General features: G+C 47.1%; 1 protein-coding gene across 1 annotated transcript in view; it reads right to left on the bottom strand.

Moving 5' to 3' along the window:
• The window catches only part of MBTPS1 (membrane bound transcription factor peptidase, site 1), a 50,049-nt gene extending 28,950 nt beyond the window's left edge, over window positions 1–21,099 (bottom strand). Inside the window, exons 1-8 of the mRNA XM_082606957.1 lie at window positions 20,953–21,099; window positions 8,781–9,266; window positions 7,804–8,061; window positions 4,685–4,888; window positions 2,971–3,081; window positions 2,440–2,549; window positions 744–860; window positions 229–296 (exon numbers count right to left, since the gene is read on the bottom strand). Of these exons, the coding sequence (XP_082463083.1) occupies window positions 229–296; window positions 744–860; window positions 2,440–2,549; window positions 2,971–3,081; window positions 4,685–4,888; window positions 7,804–8,061; window positions 8,781–8,949 (1,037 nt within the window). The 5' untranslated portion in view covers window positions 8,950–9,266; window positions 20,953–21,099. The remainder of the gene's footprint in view (window positions 1–228; window positions 297–743; window positions 861–2,439; window positions 2,550–2,970; window positions 3,082–4,684; window positions 4,889–7,803; window positions 8,062–8,780; window positions 9,267–20,952) is intronic.
• Window positions 21,100–21,801: the final 702 nt, after the last annotated feature.

Raw genomic sequence — 21,801 nt, 5'->3', positions numbered from 1 at the left:
AAAAATTAAACAAAAACAAAATCGGCCTTGAGTTGGCAACTGCTGGAGTGAGTGGGCACATGAGATTCATTACAAAGTTTTTTTTGTATGTGCTGAAAATATCCACAATACAAAGTTTTAGACAGGTATAAACAGGTATAGCAAGATACAGAGACAGACGAACAACAGGTTTTCAGTTATTTCAAGGAAAAAAATACCTCTAAGGTTATTCCTATCAGGGGTACTTACCCATAAAGAGGCCCATCATTGCCAATAGCAGAAACCATGATGACGTTGTTAGCTGTTAATTCCCACACCTACAAAATTAACAAGCATTTCTTTATGAAAGTACACCACTCTTAATCAATATATAATTGTTCAAAAATAACCACAACTTCCAAAAACAGAACTAAAAAAAGAAGGGATCCCCCTTGAAAGCACAACACCAGACCAGTACAGACGTGGTATGGCTGGCAGTCAGAATGTCCAGAGACGACAGACTCCGGAACACAGATCCACGCACACAGAGCAGACCCGGGCTTCCCAGGCACATGCAGAAAAGACAGGCCGTGTGCTCAGATGAGAGGAAGCAACGCAGCAGCCCGTGCTGCTTCCCACACAAGTCACCACGGCTCACATCCTCACGGAGTGGTCACCAGGTGGGCAACTAGCCAGCAGCACACGAGACACGAAGCAAAGCGGGGCACAAGGCAGAGCAGGGGTCGTCACCAAACGCCTCGTCCTCCGCACAGGGCAGGACCCACCTTGTCGACGAACGGGTGGTCCATGAAGTCGGGGCCCCCGATGCTGAGGTTCAGCACGTCGATCCTCTTCAGGATGGCGTAGTTGAAGGCGTCCAGGAACCAGGACGTGTAGGAGACCTGGCCCGTCGTTAAAACAGCCCTTTAGGTGTTGCAGTGGAAGCCTCCAAATGCTAGATTCTCAGCAGCATGAAGTATTCACTTAAACTTCAGAAACAGAGCCCAAGAACGACAAATGCTCTGCGATGTAAACTACTACACCCAGAGCTTCCAATCCTTGGGGCTGGACTCTGGGGAGAGGCAAGGTTCCCAGGGTCCCGTCCCGCCCGGTCTCACGTCCAGCGCCTTCCTGACCTTACAGCCTGCCTGCCCGGGGAAGACCTCAAACTTCTAGCTGCCCCCCTTATAAAAGGACTTGTCCTAAGACACGTCTGTTCAGTTAAGTGTTTCTAAATAGTTTAATGTATTTGCCTAATATTCTTTATTCCTAAATAGACTGAATAAATGGTATCAATGAAAGTTATTTCACAGAATTACTTCTGATAGTTATTATTTCTCTCATAGTTTCCTTACAAAAAAGTTAAAATTACTTTGTGTATCACCATTCACGTGTTTTATAAGATACAAAATTAAACTTAGAGTAGAAAACAATAGATGACAGAAAACAATAAAATAAGCGCTGGAGGGAATGAAAAGACTTTCAATCCAGAATTCTATATTCAGTGAAAATAGTTTTTTGAGAATGAAGATGAAATAAAGATATTTTCAGATAACTAAAGCTGGGAGAAATCATAGCTACTAGACTGCATTGCAAGCAATACTAAGAGCATCTCCTCATGCCGAAAGGAAATTGCGTGACATGGGAACTGAGACCTACAGGTAGAAACAAAGAGCGCTGGAAATTGGAAACATGTGAACAAATACAAAACGTTAAAAAGAAACCTTACAGTGGAAAAAGAATCAACATAATGATTAAGAATTATGTTTTTTAAGGGCTTTTAAAAATAAAACAATATATTTATATTTGCGTGAATATGCAAAATAAATTCTAGGAGGAGTGGGTATGAGAAAAAAAGAAACTACCACATAGGGAACACGGGGAAGTAAGGTGAGAACCTGTCGGACGGGGACAGGGTTGGGAGAAGTATCCCTGCGCTGCCTTTTGATGTTTTTGAACTATGTATTACCTATGCAAAAATTAAATTTTAACAATTAATAAATACTAGGACTCTCCCTTTTTTCAGTAATGTTTCCAAATGCAGAGTGAGGGAATAAGCTTCTAAATCCGCGTTACACGACACTGGGTGCTGGGCACAGAGGCTACCCTCCAGGCGGTCAGTCCAGCAGGGGCAGCAAACACACAAACATGGGGTTGTTCTCTCAAGCACAAGGAAGTGTGCCCGAGACATGGTGGACAGGAACCCTGGGCCAGCCGGCGGGACAGGAGAAACGGGAGGTCAAGGAATCCCCTTGGAGCAGGGTCTTTGAGGTTCCAGTGAGGCCGACAAAGGGGGCGGTGGGAGCAGGGCAAAGCCGCCCTGCGGAGGGACGGGAGGGACAGCACGGCACACGGGGGATGCCAGCCGCAGCTCAGCATCGCAGACGGGTGCTGCTTTTAAACCAGCACGTTTTCTAGAGTTTTGACTTTTCACATTTTAATATCAACCCTTTACGTTTCAGGGGTCCTCAAAACACCTACCTGGTTGTTGGTAAAGACCCTGAAAATATGAAGTTCTGCATCCGGAGCAAACCCCTGGCACTCCCTCATGCTGGCTATCACACCCGCCACAAACGTGCCGTGGCCCAGCCCTGTTGTCCAAAAGGAAAAAGGCACGAAACACAGCTGATACAACGTGTGCCAAGATGCAGCATTTCAAACGAGCTCATCCTCCGAGCCCAAGACACAGACTCCCCAGCACCTCCACTCAGAGCCCAGGCCTTGCCAGCCCCACCTCGGGGTGCAGCCGCTCCTGCTCTCCCCTCAAAAAGGAGGTTCCCTTCCACCAGGCGTCACTCTCTCCTCACTCACCTCCCGACCTACTCTGAAAAGCTGCTGCCAAAAGACACAAAACAACTTGGGTCTGTCTGGATAACTGTTGTACACAGACTGTTTTAAGCATTTACACAGAAATGTACCCTCTCAGCTGATAAAACGGAGGATGGGAGTGATGCAAAGCCCGCCCGTGACCAGAAAACACCCCCTCAGGTTCTCAGGACATCAGCCACCCACCGTCGTCCAGGGTTCGCTCGTTGGTCCAGTTGGTTCTCTCCTTCACGTTTTTGAAGTGGGGATGCTTCTCACTCAGCCCGGTGTCAAAAACGGCAACCCTTACGTTAGCACCTTATGCCAAAAAGAAAGCACAATCGCGTTTGAGAAATCATCGTTTATGAAATACATCCCTCTTTGAGACCCAGAGAGAATGACAGGTGATCCAGGGCCAAAGCCTGCCCAGAGGGCACACAGTAGGCCAGGTGCTAAGGAGAGGAGGGGACAGCAGGGGAATACCACCACCTGCCGCTAAGTAAGACCTGGGGACACACAGAGAGTCCCTCCGGACGCCCCTCAACGTCACCAGCTCTGGGGGGGCGCGGTGCGGGGAACCACCTCTCCCGATCCTCCACCAATGACCGATTTTCCCCTCTGGGCAATTTTCTCCAAGTCTCCATCTCCTCATCTCCTCAGAGAGGCCCACGGGGCTAAGGACGGCACAAAGCACTCACTTACGGGAGGGCGGGGCCGTTTCTACCCCCGACAAGGACTCAGGGCTGCTCACTAACGACAGCGACTCTGCAGAGAGGGGCTGCCCACCACACGCAGGAAAAACCACACTTTAAGGAAAACCACTGCATTACACACTTCTCTACGATAACAAGTCTACTTCAGATACTGGCCCAAAGCCACCTGTTCCGATGGGAAACATGACTCATGCTGTTAGAACAAGGAATTCTAGAAAACACGTAGAAAAAAATACAAGATACTCACTGAAAGACTAACAGAAGTAACAAAGGTAATGTCTTTTTGGCATGAGGGTTGCATTTATGTATCAATACTACGTTAAATAATCAATTACACTGAGATAACCAACAAAGTGTATTGTTTACTTTTTAAAAATGCAGACACAATACTGGAAACCAGCTGGTTTGGGAGGAAGGAAAAATGCTTTTCTGATGATTAGAGAACTTCTGTTTTGTGAAGTTTTCCCCCTAAAGAGATAAACCAAGAAGAGACAGTAATTTAATAAAATGTCAGCCCCCGGGTGTTAAGTCTGAGGCGCGGTAAGGCAAGGTCTTTGGTTCTCTAAGGTAACGGTCTCTAAGCCAAGGAGAAATGGAAAGACACTGAGACAAACTGTGAGGTATGAGGCGCCAGAAACATGGGCTGATATTTAGGGTCCAAACCTTCACATTAGTTAAAACAGGAATTTTCTGCCATGATGTATCAGCAAGAAAAAAAATCTGATGGGTTGTGAGTTTTATTTCTCAGGATATGGTCGTTACTATTGTTTCCTGTTCTGAAACAAAAGGTAACAAGCTCGACAGTCAATCACTTAGCCATGCCGCACACGGGGCACCACACAGGAGGGACATGCTCAATTTCACGGGACTGCCCAAATCAAGGTAACTATCTCTGGATTTGATCTCATTCCCTGGGAAATTACAGAACTCTGCTGGACTGCCAGTCAGCTCTGGCAGGAGCAGTGCTGTGTCTGTTCACATGTGTCAACAGGAAAGAAACACTCCACAGTCTACTCCTTGTAACCTCAAAAACAGTACAGGAAAATAAGACACAAAAAGTGAACAGGACTAAACAATGAGAAAAGCCACAGAAGCAGACGCCCCCACAATAGGAGCCAGAGACGAGGGGCAGCTGACTGCGTCCAGCTCAACCCGCAGGACAGACCCGTGAGGCCCTGGAGGGGAGGCCCCCCGGCTGACAGGCCCACCTGTGTAGCCCATCTGCCACAGCACGTCGGCCTGCAGTGTCTGGGCGACCTGGCGCGGGATGGCCCTGAGCAGCCGTCTGCTCGAGTGTCTCCCGGTGGCGTGCCAGAAACCGGAGCCCAGGGAGAGGCTGGCCCTGCGCAGGGGGCGGGACGACTGCCACTTCTGGCTCCAGCGGGTCTCGTTGCAGGGCGCGGCGGGGTCAGCTGCAGCCACGAGAGAGAAAGATCAGAAACGCAGGGGACACGTACCTGTCAGGGAAACAGCCACTCCCCCAGTGCAAGGACTCCCATCTGAAATCCCTTCTGCAGGGTGGTGATATTCCCTCCCCTCCGCCAGAAGGAGCTTCTCCACGCGTCTGGAGTCAGAGGATATTACTTAGCCATCACGTTATTCCCGAATAGTTCGTTATTCCCGAATAGTTCTTTACCTGGAATTTTCTAACCGATGTAAGGCAGGGAAAGACTGATAAGAGAATCATTTCTGAAGAAATAAAGTCAACTGTGATACTAAAACCGAAGAAATGCCTGGTTTTTCATCAGCCACTATTCCCACTGAACCAGAAGTGTGTGTGTGCTGGGTGGGGAGGGCGGAGTATAAGAAAACGTCCACTAAGCGATGGTGACACTTCACCGTTTACAGTGTGATCCCAGGACACCTCGCTCTGACCTTCTCCTACTGTGACCTGCCCAACGTCCTCAGCGTGCGTATCTGCTAGAACGTCGCCCTTCAAAAAGCAAAACAGAGGACTCGGGGGATTGCTGGGGGTGATGCAACTGTCTTGTATCTTGATGTTGCTGGTGGGCACCTGACTGCACACTTTTACCAAGACTCGCCAAACTGTGCACTAAAAAAGCATGGATTTTACTATCTGTAAATACTTTTTTTTTTTTTTTAGTGGAAGAAAAAAGTAGAAGAAATACCACAGGGTTGTCCCTTTACCTTTCAAAAACCATGCTATAATGAAGAAAAAAACCATATTTCAAATCCGTTTCTAAAGGGCAAATCTGTAATACCACTGAGGTTCTGTTTCTAAAGCCAATTACTTTAGCTTTTCTTCCGGTCTCACCAGGCTACACCCATGAAAGTACAGGGACCGGGAAAAATATACAGTCATGTCAATTCCATTAAGTAATTATTTGCACAGTGCAACTGAAATTATTCTATACTGAACCTCCCATGTTGATTCTGTTCCTTTGGTCAACAGCCTGGGCACTAATTGAAGGATAATATTCGAACAAAGGATGGGTCTGCTGTGCTCTCCTTTCAGCAGACGGGACTGCAACCAAAGGACTGCATTCAACTCTGGCTTCACTCGTTAAGAGAAAACAGGTAGTATTCAAGGAAAAGCAATTAAAGTGGTGAGGGGACTTGAGGCCAGGTCATACTAGAGGAACCCCTGGAAGAACTGGACATTTTTATTATCCTGGAGAGAAGGAGCTGTTAAGGACACCAGGATAGCCCTGAAATACCCTGCAGTGCTGTCTGGTGGAACTCAGGTTAGCTCTGTCTTATGGCCCATGGAGAGACCAGGGATGGGATCCAGAGTGTGACAGATTCCAACCCAAAATAAAGCAAAGCCTTCGAACAACAGAGCCACAGAAAAAATGAACTTTTTTTTTTTGGCCGTGCCACATGGTATTCGGGATGTTAGTTCCCCGACCAGGGATTGAACCCGGGCCCCAGCAGTAAAAGTATGGAGTCCTAACCACTGGACCGCCAGGGAATTCCAAAAAAATGAACATTTAATGTCTGCTCACAACAGCCTAAGAAATCTGCTAAGCTCTCTTCACACGCACTACTTCCTTTTACCTTTGTAAGAACTCTGAGGTAGGTGGTATTATCTCCATTTTCTGGATGAGAAGCACTGAAGCTTAAAGAAGACTTGCTTACCACAGAAGGTCATGGCTAACAAGAAGGAGATACAGACTATTTCCTTACGGGCTGTCGAGCACAGCATCTGACAACCATGGTGGAGAGGATACAGAAGGGAACCCCAACCATAAGCCCCTACGCTTCCTGTGCTAAAACCAGCCCTTCTATGTTTCCTAAAATATTCTGCAGCTCTTTAAGATTAAAAAATAAAAAAGGCACAATTTATATAATTTGGCTAACTGTACAAGTTTTGGTTTGCTTTTATCTTCCTGGATTGCTCTGAGATTATTGCTTTTCAAAGAGAAAAAGCACCACGAAACGTGGACTAGCAGAGAGAGAGCTCTGCGAAGTCAGACACCTGAATTCCACAGCTGACACTCGAACTGGCTGTCACAGGATGCAAATTAGTCAGGCTTGTCCCCTGGGTGTTTTTGAAACCTCAGAGGCTCTCAGGCCTAGTATATGACAGACAAAAAAAGAAAAGCAAAATCTTCTTTTTCCACCTAATGAAAGAAATGACAATAAACGGTAATGGAACTAGCAATTTGTTGCCCCAGTTTATGTCAAATGGGGAAAAAAAAACCCTTTCCTTTGGTAACCCATTTACTTTGGAAAATATTATGCAATAATATGCAACTTGTCATCTGAGGATAAACTTATCCCGACAGGCGCGAGTTGTAAGGACTAGGAGAGTAAGCCCTGGAGCTGTAAGGGACTCGGCAAACTCCTTCCATCCCTGCACCTGCCAGCTCCCAGCTTAAACAAGCCCAGCGGAGGCGCGACGGTGCGCGGTCGGGAGGGTCTGAGAAAAGCAAAATGAAACCCAAGGAAGATGGGTTTTGCGAGATGCCTTCAAAAATAAAAACATGCGCTGAAAGAAGCAACATGCAAATAAAAAGGAGACTCAACGACACCGTCTTCGTTTCAGAGTGTGAAGGGGCATCAGGGCCTCAAAGCCTGCACGCTTTGAGAGGAACCTGGTGAAAATCACTTCCCACACGACAGAGATAAACATCACCCTCTACTGCAAACTTTCATTATTTGTTTCTATCAGAAGCACGAAGTCTCTCTTTGGTTTTTTAAATTCCTGCCAGGAAAATGTTCACGACTGACGAAACTAGATGGAGGGACAGGAATGTTCTCTATGCTGCTTTTCAAATTCTGCCACGTGTGAAAGCGCATATCCTCCCTCTATTCCCAGCGCAGCAGAGATGGATACAGACCAGCCCAAGGTCACAGTACTCACACTCCGTATACTTGAGGGAACGAAAGACTTTCCGTTGGGGTGTTACCCGTTTGATGTTTGGATGATCTTCAAGTGTTAGCAGCCCCGCTTTCTGTTTTTCTTTTATCTGAATCACCTCAAAATCACTAGGGTAGTCACTGGATGGATTGTTTCGAGGTATAATCCTCCAGTTGTCGATTGCACTGCTCTTCAGGGCGCTTGAAATAAATGAATTTCTAGCTTTGGCTGTAAAGTACCCATTGAAAGCCACGATATACTCTGCAATCAATGACCACAAAATAAAAGTGAGAATTTACGTACCTATATTATGACATAAGATTATACTTAATCTAAAACTTCCCTGGTAAAAGAAAGCTTACATATCATAAAACCTAGTAGAAAGAGGAGTAAACAAACAGACTAGTTTAAACACCCTGGATGGCAGTTTCCAGAGCTTTGAGTTAAAACGATGTGGATGAACCCCACTGATCACAGGACACATCACTTAGAATCAGATACCTGAGCTATTTTTCAAAAACCAAACATTAACAGAAATTTGAGTGTATGGCAGAGAAAGGCATGCAAGGTTTTCAAACAGGAAGAAGGAATTCAGAGAAGCAAAGGCTCAGTTTTATTTCACTGAAAACAGTAACAAAATGCAGAGCAGATTATATAAGACTAATTGCTTAGTTATCCACAACTGGTCACATTAACTTTCAGCCCCTCCAAAGTCCCCACCCTCACCAGCTACAATGACATCTGTTCCATGGAATCCAGTTTTAGGGAAATAATTCAGAATGTCAATTTCCCTCCTTAATATAAGCTAATTATACTGGAAAAACAAACTTCAGCAGAATTAATATCCAAACACTACGCACTCAGCCCATTCGAAATTTATTGCTTTTGGCAAAAGCTAATGTTTACAATAAATCTGAAAAAAAAAAAAACCACATCGGGGGGTGGGGGGAAGTCCCTAATATTTAAAATAATATCATTACCATATTCCACAACTGTTGAGGAGAACTCCACCTTCAAGGTCAGGTGGGAACAGCCAGGGCATGGGGCCTTTTCAAAAGATTTCTTTTCCAGTCTGTCACCCAGATGTTTCTTCCCACAGAGCAAAACCACCAGCAGAAGCAGCCAGATGTGGACAAGCTTCATGGTCATGAGTGAATATGGTCATAAAATCGCATAAATTCAAATCGCACTTTTTTCTTCCTTGATTATAAGTTAATTTTTGTTTCGGCTAAAAGCTGAAACATTACTGATCAGCCATTTTACAGTCTAGTCCAAGGTAAATAAAAGTTAAATTTCATGGCCTTTTGTGGTTTGGCCTGAAAAGAGGCTTTCATTTCTTTCGTCGTTTCTTCTCCATCTTGGGCCTCGGGCTTCGCTCACTCCGGCCCAGACACCCGAGTCCTACGCTCCATCTGCACCACAGAACCAAAGTCCAACGGGGATGAGGGATCACTCCGTGAGCCAGTCTACAAAACAAAGCAAGTGCACAGACACATCAGCAGTGCACCGACAGAGCCGGGGAGGGTTAGTGATCGCTGCAATTTAGATAAGAGGGTCAAAAAGACACACCGGCTACAAGACAAAATAAATGTATGACACAACCATGGAACATCTTATTATTTCACTTTTACTTAGTTACTCCTCGCTTCTTTCAGGGGGAAAAAAAAGTTTTAAGACAGCTTCAAAAATAAAATAGGATAAAATAAATGAGAAAAATAAGGATGACAAGTAACCCCAGGAGTATTAAGCACAATGGCCCTGAGCACCCCGGCACCACGGAGCAGGAGGAACCATGACCCTTCGCCTATGGTCCTTACTACGCCTCTATTTCAGACGCCGTATTTTCCTATCATTTGCAGCTCTTCATCTCCAGGGCATTTCCCCAGTCAGCACTTTAATTCCCCATAAATTTCACCAATTTTTCAGGCAAAAGCTTGGTATACACCCTTACTTTCTGCTGTAAAATTAACACCTAAGAGCAAACTAATTTCCATGCAAGTCATGTACTTACCACCTTCTTTAAGAGACGACATAAATGGTCTAAAATTATTCAAACTATGCCTCTTCAGATTTTGAAATATTTTCTGCCAATTCTATGAAGAGAGCACAGAAGAGCTTTTATTGTCACTAAGTGTATTTTACCTGAAGCCTCAACTTAAAGATTTTCAACCTGCTGAATATGTTATAAAGTCAAATTACCTCTTTACTGAGAGTGACATGAGAGGACAGTTCGTGAGGTAAAAGCTGTTGCCAAAGAAAACCGCTGAGTATTAAACTGCATGTGAGCACGAATACCTTCCAAAGTAGCTGAATGGTAAGGAAACTCATAATCCTTCACAGTGAAGAACAGAGCAGTGATAAAACAACAACATAGGCTGCAGCACGCCCAGAAAACTCCGTTGCACAACTCACACCAGAAACATAAGTACTCCAGCAGGGGGAAGACAGACCAGTGAGACAGACAGGCCTTCCGGTGCTACCTGTTTCTAAAAAGAAAACACGTAGGACAAGGAGTTAGCCGCTTTCAAGAGAGGGATGTCAGGGTGTTAAACCTGTTCTTCCGGCAGAAACTGGTACCTGAGAGCAACAAGGAGTCTGTGGTTTCTGGAACTATTCATGTGTGCTTCTATAGATAGGAAAGCACTGATAAAAAAAAAGTAAGGGTTTGGGCTTCCCTGGTGGCGCAGTGGTTAAGAATCCACCTGCCAATGCAGGGGCCATGGGTTCGAGCCCTGGTCCGGGAAGGTCCCACATGCCGCGAAGGAACTAACCCCATGCGCCACAACTACTGAGCCCTCATGCCACAACTACTGAAGCCTGCGCACCTAGAGCCCGAGAGCCACAACTACTGAAGCCCGCGCGCCTAGAGCCCGTGCTCCGCAACAAGAGAAGCCACCGCAATGAGAAGCCCACGCACCGCAACGAAGAGTAGCTCCCGCTTGCAGCAACTAGAGAAAGCCCGCGCACAGCAACAAAGACCCAACACAGCCAAAAATAAATAAATAAATAAATTTATTAAAGGAAAAGAAAAGTAAGGGGTTAAGAGTATCTAAACAATCTTTGAAGTTCAATAATTAGGACATTCATTGTTATAATAACAAACGAACCTGAAAAGCAGGCCTGTCTCTGCAACTGGAGACCAAGGTTGGTGGAAGAGAGTTAATCAGATAGAAATGAAATATTAAAAGTTATTTCCATAGCAACATGAAGAACAATGAGAATGCCAGTCATATAAACAAAGAAATTCAACACAAAGACCAGAACAGAAAGATGGGAGCAAAGCAACAGAGGACACCAACAGTCACTCCAACCTAGTTTATAGCAAGCCGCTTGGGAGTAAGGTCCAAGCTTTTGTTCATACTTGATACCTGCAGCTGTATCACAGAATACAACCATCTGAAGCATATAGCTGACTTAATTACAGTATTACGGGTCAAAGTAGAGAAAGCTAATCACTGGTGATAAGAGCTCTTATGTTAATAGGAAATGAACTTACACTGAAAAGATTTAAATGGGTCTCAATTAAGGCAATTAAAATAAATAAAATAAAAACAGAATGCTACAGAATGTATGACACGTTTTTACACTACCAAATGTAAAATAGCTTAAAAAAAAGAATCTATGACACATTTGGACTGGATATAACGCAAATATTAGTGAGCCATACTAGTGAGCAAATGTTAGACCTAACAAGTTGGGTTAGATCAACTTCAATTAAACCTGATCCAGAATAATTCACACACAGGTAAAGACAGTGAACTTACAATCAGCCTGTGGGGGTAGAGATGGCTGATGTTCTCTTACAGCTGAGGCAGGAGCCTGACTTCAAAAGAAAGAGAAACGGAAGAAAAGGTCAGGGATTCTGAAATTTTAAAATGCCTGAAGTAATCAGTTCTCTTCCAAATAGAAACAGGAAACTTTTTAGGTCTTTGGAAAACAGGACACTGCACGATCGTAAGACAGTTTACCTTAATTTACTCACTACATCGTACAAATTTATGAAGTGCCAACCAAGTTTCAGACATTGCCAGGGGTTACAGAGGAAACACGTGTTGTTAGTAGGTGAGGGACGCAGCCCTCCAGGTGAGAGCCTGCAAGGAGGCCAAGCACAAACGCCAACGGCCAGGCCAAGTGCAGCAAAGGACGACCGCAAAGGAGAGGCACAGGGCCCACGCGGGGACGTGGGACGGAAGGAGGAGCCTCTGGAGAGGCGGCTGGCGGCTGGCTCTGGCGACTCTACCCCGGCAGGGCTGGAAGCGTGGAAGTACGGAGGGAGAAGCGGGGCATCCTGAGCAGAGCTACATCCCGGCGAGGAAACGCAGGGTGCGCGTAGGAGCAGCCAGTCATCGGTGCCAGGCTGGAGAGGGTGACAGGGCAGGTGCTGAGGCAGGCACGGGGCTGAGCAGCAGGGCCAGCGACAAGCGGAAACACAGCCGCTCACAGCCAGCGGAGCGCCGTGCAGAACTAGAACCCCGCGGCGGGGGGGCGGGGGGATGCGAGCAGCTCGGTTCCCTCGTCCGACCCATTTCCCCGGGAGCCCCAGAGCCAGGCACTGCTCCGGCCGGCCCCGCAGAGCAGTGAGCACAAGACAACCGAAATCTCTGCCTCGTGGAGCGGCCCTTTCAGGGGGACACAGGTAACACGCACGATGGGAAGACGTGGCATTTAGCTGGTGATAAATCCTGTATTTTGAAAGCAGAAAAAAGAAAGAAGGGGGACGCGACAAGTCAGGGGGAGGGGTGAAGCTGAGACAGAGTGCTGCAGAAGCTTCTGGAAGGGGACTTCTGAGTGAAGACCCGATGGAAGCGGGGCGCTCGCCAAGCCCCCTGGGGAAGGGTGCCGCGGGCGCTGGGGAGACAAGGGCAGGAGCCCGAGCAAGGACACGCCTGGTGTGTGCCAGGAAGAGCAGAGGCCAGGGGCGAGGGAAGGGGACCTCGGAGGGGAGATGAGAGGCCCGCGCCCTAGCGCTGACCGGGCAGGGAAAGCGTGAGCAGAGCAAAGGAGCCTCACCGGCCGGCTCGCCCCAGCCTCCGTGTGGAAGCGGGGGACCCCTGGAAGGCCCCTGTGAAGAGGGTGGCTTGGGCCAGGGAGGGGGAGGCGAAGGCAGAGCGGACAGACTCTGCGGACGACCAGACGCGGGGCGTGCACGTGAGCAGGCAGGGACAGCACCAAGGCCTCCGGCCCAACACCCAGGGCGTCTGCGCCCAACGGGATGGCGGCGGCCGCAGGAAAAGCCGGCTCAGGAAGCACGGGCAGGACCTGAGTCCTCTCGGTGAGCATGAGAGCTGGGGGCGCATGGCTCAGGGCAGAGAGGAAGAGGGAGGTCAAAACCCCCAAATTAGGGGGAAATTTTCCATAATGAACGGCGGTCACTGGTTTAGTAACTGAAAGGTCACTGAACCTCTCACCAAAGGGCCACACGAGAGGAGTCTCCAAACCCCAGGGGCTGGAAAGCAGACACCTTCACGAGGAAAATTCCCAGGGACGGGGAGGAAGGAGAAGGCTGGGAAGGACAGGAACGAGGAGACACTCCCTACCTGGACCTGGCTGACCTGCTTCCGTTCTTTAAAGGTGAACTAAAATCTGGACTCTAGGAAGACACTCTTTTTCAAGAGTGACAACAGATATGGAGGTTTCTACGTTTCCCAGTCCCAGAAAGAGAGAGCTTCGAAACATCAATCTGCACCGAGGAAAAGAAAACTGCCGCGGGGGATCTAGAGGCCGGTGAGCGACGGCGTGGTCGCTGGGGAGGGAAGAGCGGCCGCAGTGCACCGACCTCTGCGCCCTTGGCCTGTTTGTTTTAAAGACACGGCTCCCCCGACTCCTCCACAGGGCTCCGAAGGCACCGCTCGACCGCGCGCACAACGGCTCCGTCCTGCTCCCACTCCACAGTCCAGACCTGCAGAGTGTGTCCCCAGGACGGGCTCACCATCTAGTGGCAAACACATAGGCAGCGACAAGCGTAAGGTGAGCACAGAGAAAAGACACAGACACAACAGGAAAAGAAAACGCTTTTTATAAAAATCATCGGCCGAGGACAGGAAGGAGGCATTGGTGGGAGAGCTGCAGCGGCCTGGCGCGGAGGGCCGGAGGCTGAGGGGAGAGGCCCCTGGCGAGGGGCGTCAGAGCCTGCGTGAGGCGCCGGCAGTGACGAGGGGACACTGATTTGATCAAATAAATATTCTGTGGATAATGGGAGGCAGATTTCTCACTGACAGAGAAGGAAGTCTCAAAAGGGGAAAAACCGGAATGAACCATGCAGGATCAGAATAAAACTGGAAGTACTGGTGTGAACTCAAGGTTTTCAATATACAGACAGACGTAGAAAAATACATTCACACAAACACACATACATGTATTTCCGAGCTCTGTCTGCTGAAAGGACACAGGGGCAGTGATATCCCAACAGGAGGGAACCCAGAACTGGTTTTCTAAATAACTATTCTCCACTAAAAGAAACCAGGCTCCTTGGAGAGAGAGCTAGTTCCAGGCTGGGCAGGGTAAACAGAGATGAGTCTGGAACATCTTCTTGTGCCAGAAAGTAAGGAAAAGCTCAAAGAATGGTGGGGACGTGTCAAAGGGACACAGAGGCCAGCATGGGACCATCTGAGCATCAAAGTAAATAATGAAAGTAACAGATCCTGACCCACTGAATACAACAGGAAAACATGAGTCCACTGTAGCATATATACGTAAAATAAACTTAAACTGTGAAGAGGAAGAAGCTATTTACATGGTCTGAGAATGCCTCCCAGCAAAATCCTGACTTACGAAAGGAAATAGGGCAACCCTACAATGGAGACGCCTCATCAAGTTAACCAGCGATGGGACAAGTGGACCCAGGTCCGCCAGGCAGACGCACTGGAGGAGCCTGGCATCACCTGAGGGGCTCCTGCCAAAGACGCACAACCTGAATCAGATCCTAAGGAAACGTCAGGACCCAAATCGAGGGACATTTTTCAAAACAACTCGCATAGAATTTCCATAAGTACTGAGGTAATGAAAGTCAAGGAATGGCTGAGATTGAAGGCGACTCAAGAGACATGACCACTAACTGCAACTCAAGACTCTGAACTGGATCCCTTTACTGTAAGTACATTACTGGAAATGAACAACTGGCAAAACCTGAATGGGGCCAACCTGTGATTAGCTGGCAGTGGCGTATCAACACTAACTTCTGGATTTTGAAGGCTGTGCTGTGACTGCATAAAAAGGTCCTTGCTTGCAGGAAATGCCCACTAAAGTATCCAGGGATAATGGACATCAGGTCTGCAACTTACTTTCAAATTGTTCAGAGGGAAAAAAGGGCTTGTATTGTTCTTGGACCCTTTCTGGCAGGTTGAATGGTTTCCAAAATATGCACACACACAAAAAAAAAGGTCCTACATTTAGTCTCAGTTGCTAGGGCTGCCCTCAGGAGGGTGGGAGTATGAATTTGAAAATGTGGTGGAGGACCTCCCTGGTGGCGCAGTGGTTAACAATCCGCCTGCCAATGCAGGGGACACGGGTTCGAGCCCTGGTCCAGGAAGATCCCACATGCTGTGGAGCAACTAACCCCATGCACCACAACTACTAAGCCTGCACTCTAGAGCCTGTGAGCCACAACTACTGAGCCCACGTGACACAACTACTGAATCCCGTGCGCCTAGAGCCCGTGCTCCGCAACAGGAGAAGCCACCGCAGTGAGAAGCCTGCGCACCGCAATGAAGAGTAGCCCCCGCTCGCTGCAACTAGAGAAAACCCGCGTGCAGCAACGAAGACCCAACGCAGCCAAAAATAAATAAATTAATAAAATAATTTTTAAAAAGAAAATGTGGTGGAGGGGTGGGGGCAACTTTAAGCCTCTTCTGTGAGACTCAGTGTGCACAGACCCGTGTGTGCACAACCAGACCATGGACCTTGTCAAATAGGTTTACACCTATCACTGTCACACAAAATGATATCTGAACACACCAAGCGACGGACTGAGCCAGTCAAAGAGAAATTAAAAGTATTTCTCATTCTAAGGAATTAAGGAATTGAGATAGTAAACAGCTGCTAAAATTAACCCCAGTGCCTCTATAATCTACATTATAAAAATCAAGTAACATTTTGACAAAAATTGAGACAAAAATTGAGTATAAAATAAAATCATGTTTAAGAATTCAACCCAATAAAATGAGTACTCTCATAGGTTGCTAGTGAATGTAAAAAACTCTTATGACCTTTTAGAGTAATTTGCCAATATATGGACGTAAAAAACTTTTAGTCTAATAACTTCAGTAATAACAACAACTAACACTTACTGAACATCTATCATGTGGCAGGCGTTATCCTAGTAGTGTGCATATATTAACTCACTTAATCCCACGACAACCTGTTCCTACCCATCCCCCCATTTTCAGATGAGAAAACTGAGGCCCCCGGTGGCTCAGCACCTTGCCTGGAGTCACCCCGCCAGTAAGTGGGGAAGCTGGGCTGGGAACTTGGGTGATCTGGCTCCAGAGGCCACACTCTTAAGAGGCAGGTTACCCTGCTTTCCCAAAATCCATAGAAGTATAAACCTGAAAGCATACAATAATTTATGTCCAAGGATTTTAACTGGGAAAAATTACAGACCACCTAAATGCAACAGGGGACTAGCTAAATAATTAGTTCACCCATACTATGGAATGCAATGCAGCAATTTCAAACTATGGTCCTTTGGAAGGCTGAATAATGGTCCCCAAAAGATGTCCACATTCTCATCCCCAGAACCTATAAATGTTACTTTATATGGCCAAAGGGACTTTGCAGGTGTAACTAAACTAAGGATGTCTAGTGTCCTGGATGATCCAGGTGGGTCCAATGTAATTACAGGAGTCTTTATAAGAGGGAGGCAGGGAACTGACGATGGAAACATGAGGCTGAAGTGATAGAGGAGGAGGTCAGGAGCTAAAGAATGCAGGTGCCTCTGGATGCTGGAAAAGGGAAGGAAACACATTCTCCCCTGGAACTTCCAGAAAGAATGAAGCTGACACCTCGACTTCAGCCCCGTGAGACTGACTTCAGACTACCAACCTCCAGAACTGCAAGAGAATAAATTTGTGTTGTTTTAAGCCACCAAGTTTATAGAAATTTGATACAGCAGCCATAGGAAGCTAATAGATTTCCCAAAGAATATGGGGGAAATGTTAATGAAATATTAAGTAAAACAGTTCATGTACAGTGTGATCCAAATCTTGATTTTTAAGTATGTATCTATATGCACAAGGAAAAAAGAACATGAAAAAATATCCACCAAAATGGTACCAATGATTCTATTACCTTTCGATATTATGATTACAGGTAGTTATTTTCTTAATTCTATTCATACCTTTTCACAAAGAGCACGTTACACTTTTAAATTAGATAAAACATATTATTTAAATACTTTAATAAATCTTTTAAAATAAATTTTATAGAAAAACAAATTTTCTGGTAAGACAGTGGCACAAAGTCAAAATATGTTAAAAATGTAATTTTATTTGTACATATAGCAGAGCTTAAAAGGGATCTATTTCCTAGGAATTGTTTTCAAAAATCTCTGTGTCTACCTTCTAGCTTAAGGATATGCTTTTACCTAGTACATTCTCAACAGGTTTATCATCTGTAATATCACTTAATCATAGGGCCTGGTTAGCACTGTTACTGGATCCACTAAGTGTTTACTGGATTTAATTTCTATAAATTCTTAACATAGAAGACCTGGTTATCTTTGCATACAAAGGTACACCCTAAAAGATGGTATTTACAAAATTACAGATTTTCCATAAATAAGTATAATTATGCCTCCAATAAAGGTACAACCAAAAAATATTTGACATTAAATACTAAATGTAAAATAAACAGCTCAAAAAATACAATGCCAGGAATAATATTTAATAAGACGTGTATAAAAAGAAGACAAGGTAGAGGAGATGTATTACTTGGGCAAGTTACAGCTAACATTCCTTACAGCTCTGAGAATCTTCTGCTTTGCATTATAAAAGAGAATCACTAGGATTATGATGCTAGGTATAGCTAAAGTACATCCAAAATGATTTCTTTGCAAATCATTAAAGAACACAACTCAGATGAGAGAAAATGACTTGTATCACCTGACAGTCGTCTAATTATGAAGATGTACCTTGCTTTTTAATGACCCTTTACTGAAATAGATACAGAGAAAATTGAACTGTTTAGGCTATGGAAGGACACTACTCAGTTCAATTAAAATTTGACTGTAAAAATACCACTTTTGTAACTAACTGCATACTTGACTGTATTACATTGTTTAGCAGGCAAACATTTAAGAGATGCCAGACCACACTATCTTAAAACAAAGGTGTATTCTTAAGCCCGACTGAACCATTCATTCTGGCACATTCTGTACATTAGTAGGCTTTGTAGGGGGAAAAAACACAAGTAATTGAGCCCCAAGAGTCAAGAGTGCCAAAGTTAAGGACCGTGGTCTACACTGTTTTTACTGCCTATTCTTTCTCAGGTGTGGCTCCTGTCGCCTCATTCTCTTGACCCTTCAGCCATCCAGGACTGGCCAGCCCCGTATAAGGCTAGTACTTTCCTCATGTTACTTTAAATTCATTTTCTTAAGCAAAAAGACATTCTCAATATTAATAAACCAAGTTAACAGATTTCTCAGCGTGTCAAAACTGAGTAGGCCACAGGGAGGAGGAAATCAGTCTCCCTAACCTGACTCAGGCCAAACAGTGAGAAACCAAGGTCCAGCCTCCCGTTCTTAATATTTCAAGTCACCGAGGGCTGGAGTTGCCAAGTTGTTCCAAAATATAACCAGTACCTTAACTCCCCCCTGGTGGCAGGGGGCGGATGCAAATACACGCCCACCCGAGCTCCACTTAAAGCACCACGCTAGGAGCCGTGTGTAGTCTGCCCGGGCCTGTGGCCTCTCATCATCTGTGGCACTTACCGTGGCTGCCACACAAATGAAAGGGGCAGCAGGCGGGGCCAGAACTACCTGCCACCAGACCGACAGAACATGCGAGCAAACAACACGTGGATGGGAAGGGAACGCTCAGACCTCCTGACTCCGCAGCAGAGAGCCTGCTTGATCCCATAGGACCCTAGATGCTTCTAAGGCTCTGCAAGCACTGAACTAGACTTTCTTTATTTATAGACGCAACCAACTCTTGATTATAAGCCTTATAATCAATGATAAGTATAAGCCTTATAATATAAGGGATATAAGGGACACTTGGGGAGCACAACGGAGACAGCTTATGGGCAAGAGTCCCACCCGCCACCCCTGCTGCCACCTCTAACAAAAAGGGCTCTGGCCATCTGCATCATACATGGAAACGCAACCTTTTATTTGAGAAAAGTGTCCAGGGGACTGCCCTGGCCGTCCAGTGGTTAAGACTCTGCACTTCCACTGCATGGGGCTCGGGTAAGATCCCTGGTCGGGGAACTAAGATCCCACATGCCACACAGCCCCACCCCACCCCCAAAAAAGTGTCCTGAATGAATGGATAAACAAAATGTGTTATATCCATACACTGGGATATTACTGGGTCATAAGAAGGAATGAAGTATTGGGGGAAGGCATAAACTAGGAGTTTAGGATTATCAGATACACATTACTATATATAAAATAGATAAACAAGGACCCATTGTATAGCACAGGAAACTATATTCAATATCTTGGAATAACCTGTAATGGAAAAGAATCTGAAAAAGAATATATATATGTATAAATGAATCACTCTGCTGTGCACCTGAAACTAATACAACATCGTAAATCAACTCTACTTCAATTTAAAAAAAAGGAATGACTTACTGATACAGGGTACAATGTACATGAACTTTGAAAAGAGTATGCGAAACAAAAGAAGCCAGACACAATGGCCACATACGATCTCACCTGAATACACGAAATATTCAGAAAAGACAAATCTAAGGAGACAGAAAATAGATGAGTGGTTGCCTGGAGCTGGAGTTAGAAACAGGCAGCGACTGCAGATGGGCACCAGCCATCTTTTGGGGATGTCATCTTAAACTGGGTTATGGTGGTTGCAGAACTCTGCAAATTTACTAAAACAACAACTACCAACAAATACTGAATAAGTACACTTAAAGCAGTTGAATTTTATGGTATGTAACTTTACCTTAACAAAGCTCTCACGTTAAAAAATATATAAATAAAATGGGTGCTGCAGGTTAAAGGTTGGGAAGAGTCACTGTTCTCCAAAGCTCTCATTTTTATACTCAGGCAAACTGAGACCTTGAAGTGAGAGCGCTACTTACCAGCACAATGAAGACTAAAGGGCCATAGGAAACGAAATTCTCCAGTTCAACTCAAATCTTAAGCCACTCTCAAAGGACACTTGGAAGTGTCCTTCAGAATCTAAAGTAACTGTAAATATTTAACTTAATCTGCATAGGCAAACAGGCCAAAAGTCTCAGGGGCTCTAACCCAAACAAGGGGTAAACATCTTAATGAACATATGTAAGACGGTGTATAACCGTCTCACGCAGCACATTCAGGACAGGGCAAGGCAAGATTTTAAGATCCTACAGGTCTGAAAGGCATTCTGGTTCTGAGAGTCAACCAGAGCCTCCCGGACGCAACTTGCCGACGAGCTTCTTACGCCGCATTTTTGAAAAATCAGTGGAGCAATGCGTACAGACCGAGACGGGGCAGAGAACCGAGGTCCCTTAAGATCTGATACCAGCTCCCTCTGGGAGCAGACCGAGAACTGCGGTCTGTTCGGAGGCGGAGGGCCAGGGCCAGGCATATGGTTTGACTCCGTTAAAGTGTATTTCAGATAAAGAAAACGGTGAAATGGAGCAAGCTACCGAAGCGTGTCAACACGCAGAGAGGGCCAGGCGGGGACACCAGCCGGGAGCCGGGCCGGTCTGGGGCGAGTGGAGGGGACCGCGAGGCTCCCACGGGCAGGCATGCAGTGCACTGGCGCGTCAAGCCGCCCGTCCTCCCCGCGCCCCACACCGTCGCCCCCGCACCGCCCAGTCGGCGCCCGCGGTTCCCAGAGCGAAACGAGGCCCCGCCGCCGCCCGCCGCCCCCGCCAGCGCAGACCCCCGCCCTCGGGGCCTCGAGCACGCCGGGCATGCCGGAGAGCGCGGGCGGCCGCGCGGGTCCGGAGAGGCGGCGGCTCCGGGGAGCGGGCCGCCTGACGTACCTGCGGCGGCCTCAGGCTCGGGTCCGCCCGGCCCCGGATAACGGCGCCTCGGCGGCGAACACGCCTCGGATCTCCATGCGGGGTGTTTACTCCCAACGCTCGCGATACTGCGCGATCCGGGCGGGGAGACCGACGGCCTGGAGCGCCGGCCCCGCCGGCCGTGCGTGCCCTGCGTGCGCGCTCTGGACGCCGGGGGCCGCGGGGCCGGGCCTGGAGGACAGACGAAGGTCTCGCGAAGTTTGCGGCCCTGGGGCGGGACCGGGTCGGAGTCCGGGTAAAGGACTGTTGGAATGGGCCGGCGAGGGATGCGTAGGGAGTTAGGGCAGGAGGTCATGGAACCTGCACTGGCCCGGGCCGGGCTCGGTCCTGCAGAGGACAGCCATGGCGAAACGGCCCCTGAAAGCTTCTACTCCAGAGCTCTCCTCCTGGGGCCTTTAGGGGTCCGGAGCAAGAGCCGGGTTCAGCGCGCGCCCCTTGCAAACCGCTACCCGTTTTACCCGCGCGGCACCTGGGACGCGGGCGGGTGAAGTGCTTGCTCAGGGCGTGAGAATGCGAGTCCTCCCCTGACTCCCACCCTGGCCGGCGAGACCCCTACCCCAAGTCCGGTCCGCTCCACTCCTAACCCCTCGCGGCCTCGCCTGGAGCACGAACGCCAAGCGGCTACCCCTTTTGAAGAAACAAGGATTAATGTGTTTAACTCTAGAAGTGCGCCACCCCCAAAATGTCCGGGTGATTGAGATCACGGGCTGTTTTGTGTCTAAATGTTGAGCTGGTCCACACTTGACATTGGACACAACTGGGGGACTGAAAGCCTGTTTTACGTAATGCTGGTGACAAATGATGTGCTAT

Source organism: Mesoplodon mirus (assembly GCF_964341445.2).
Source record: "Mesoplodon mirus genome assembly, chromosome: 19".
Taxonomy (NCBI): domain Eukaryota; kingdom Metazoa; phylum Chordata; class Mammalia; order Artiodactyla; family Ziphiidae; genus Mesoplodon; species Mesoplodon mirus.
This window is presented reverse-complemented; position numbering and strand designations above follow the sequence as displayed.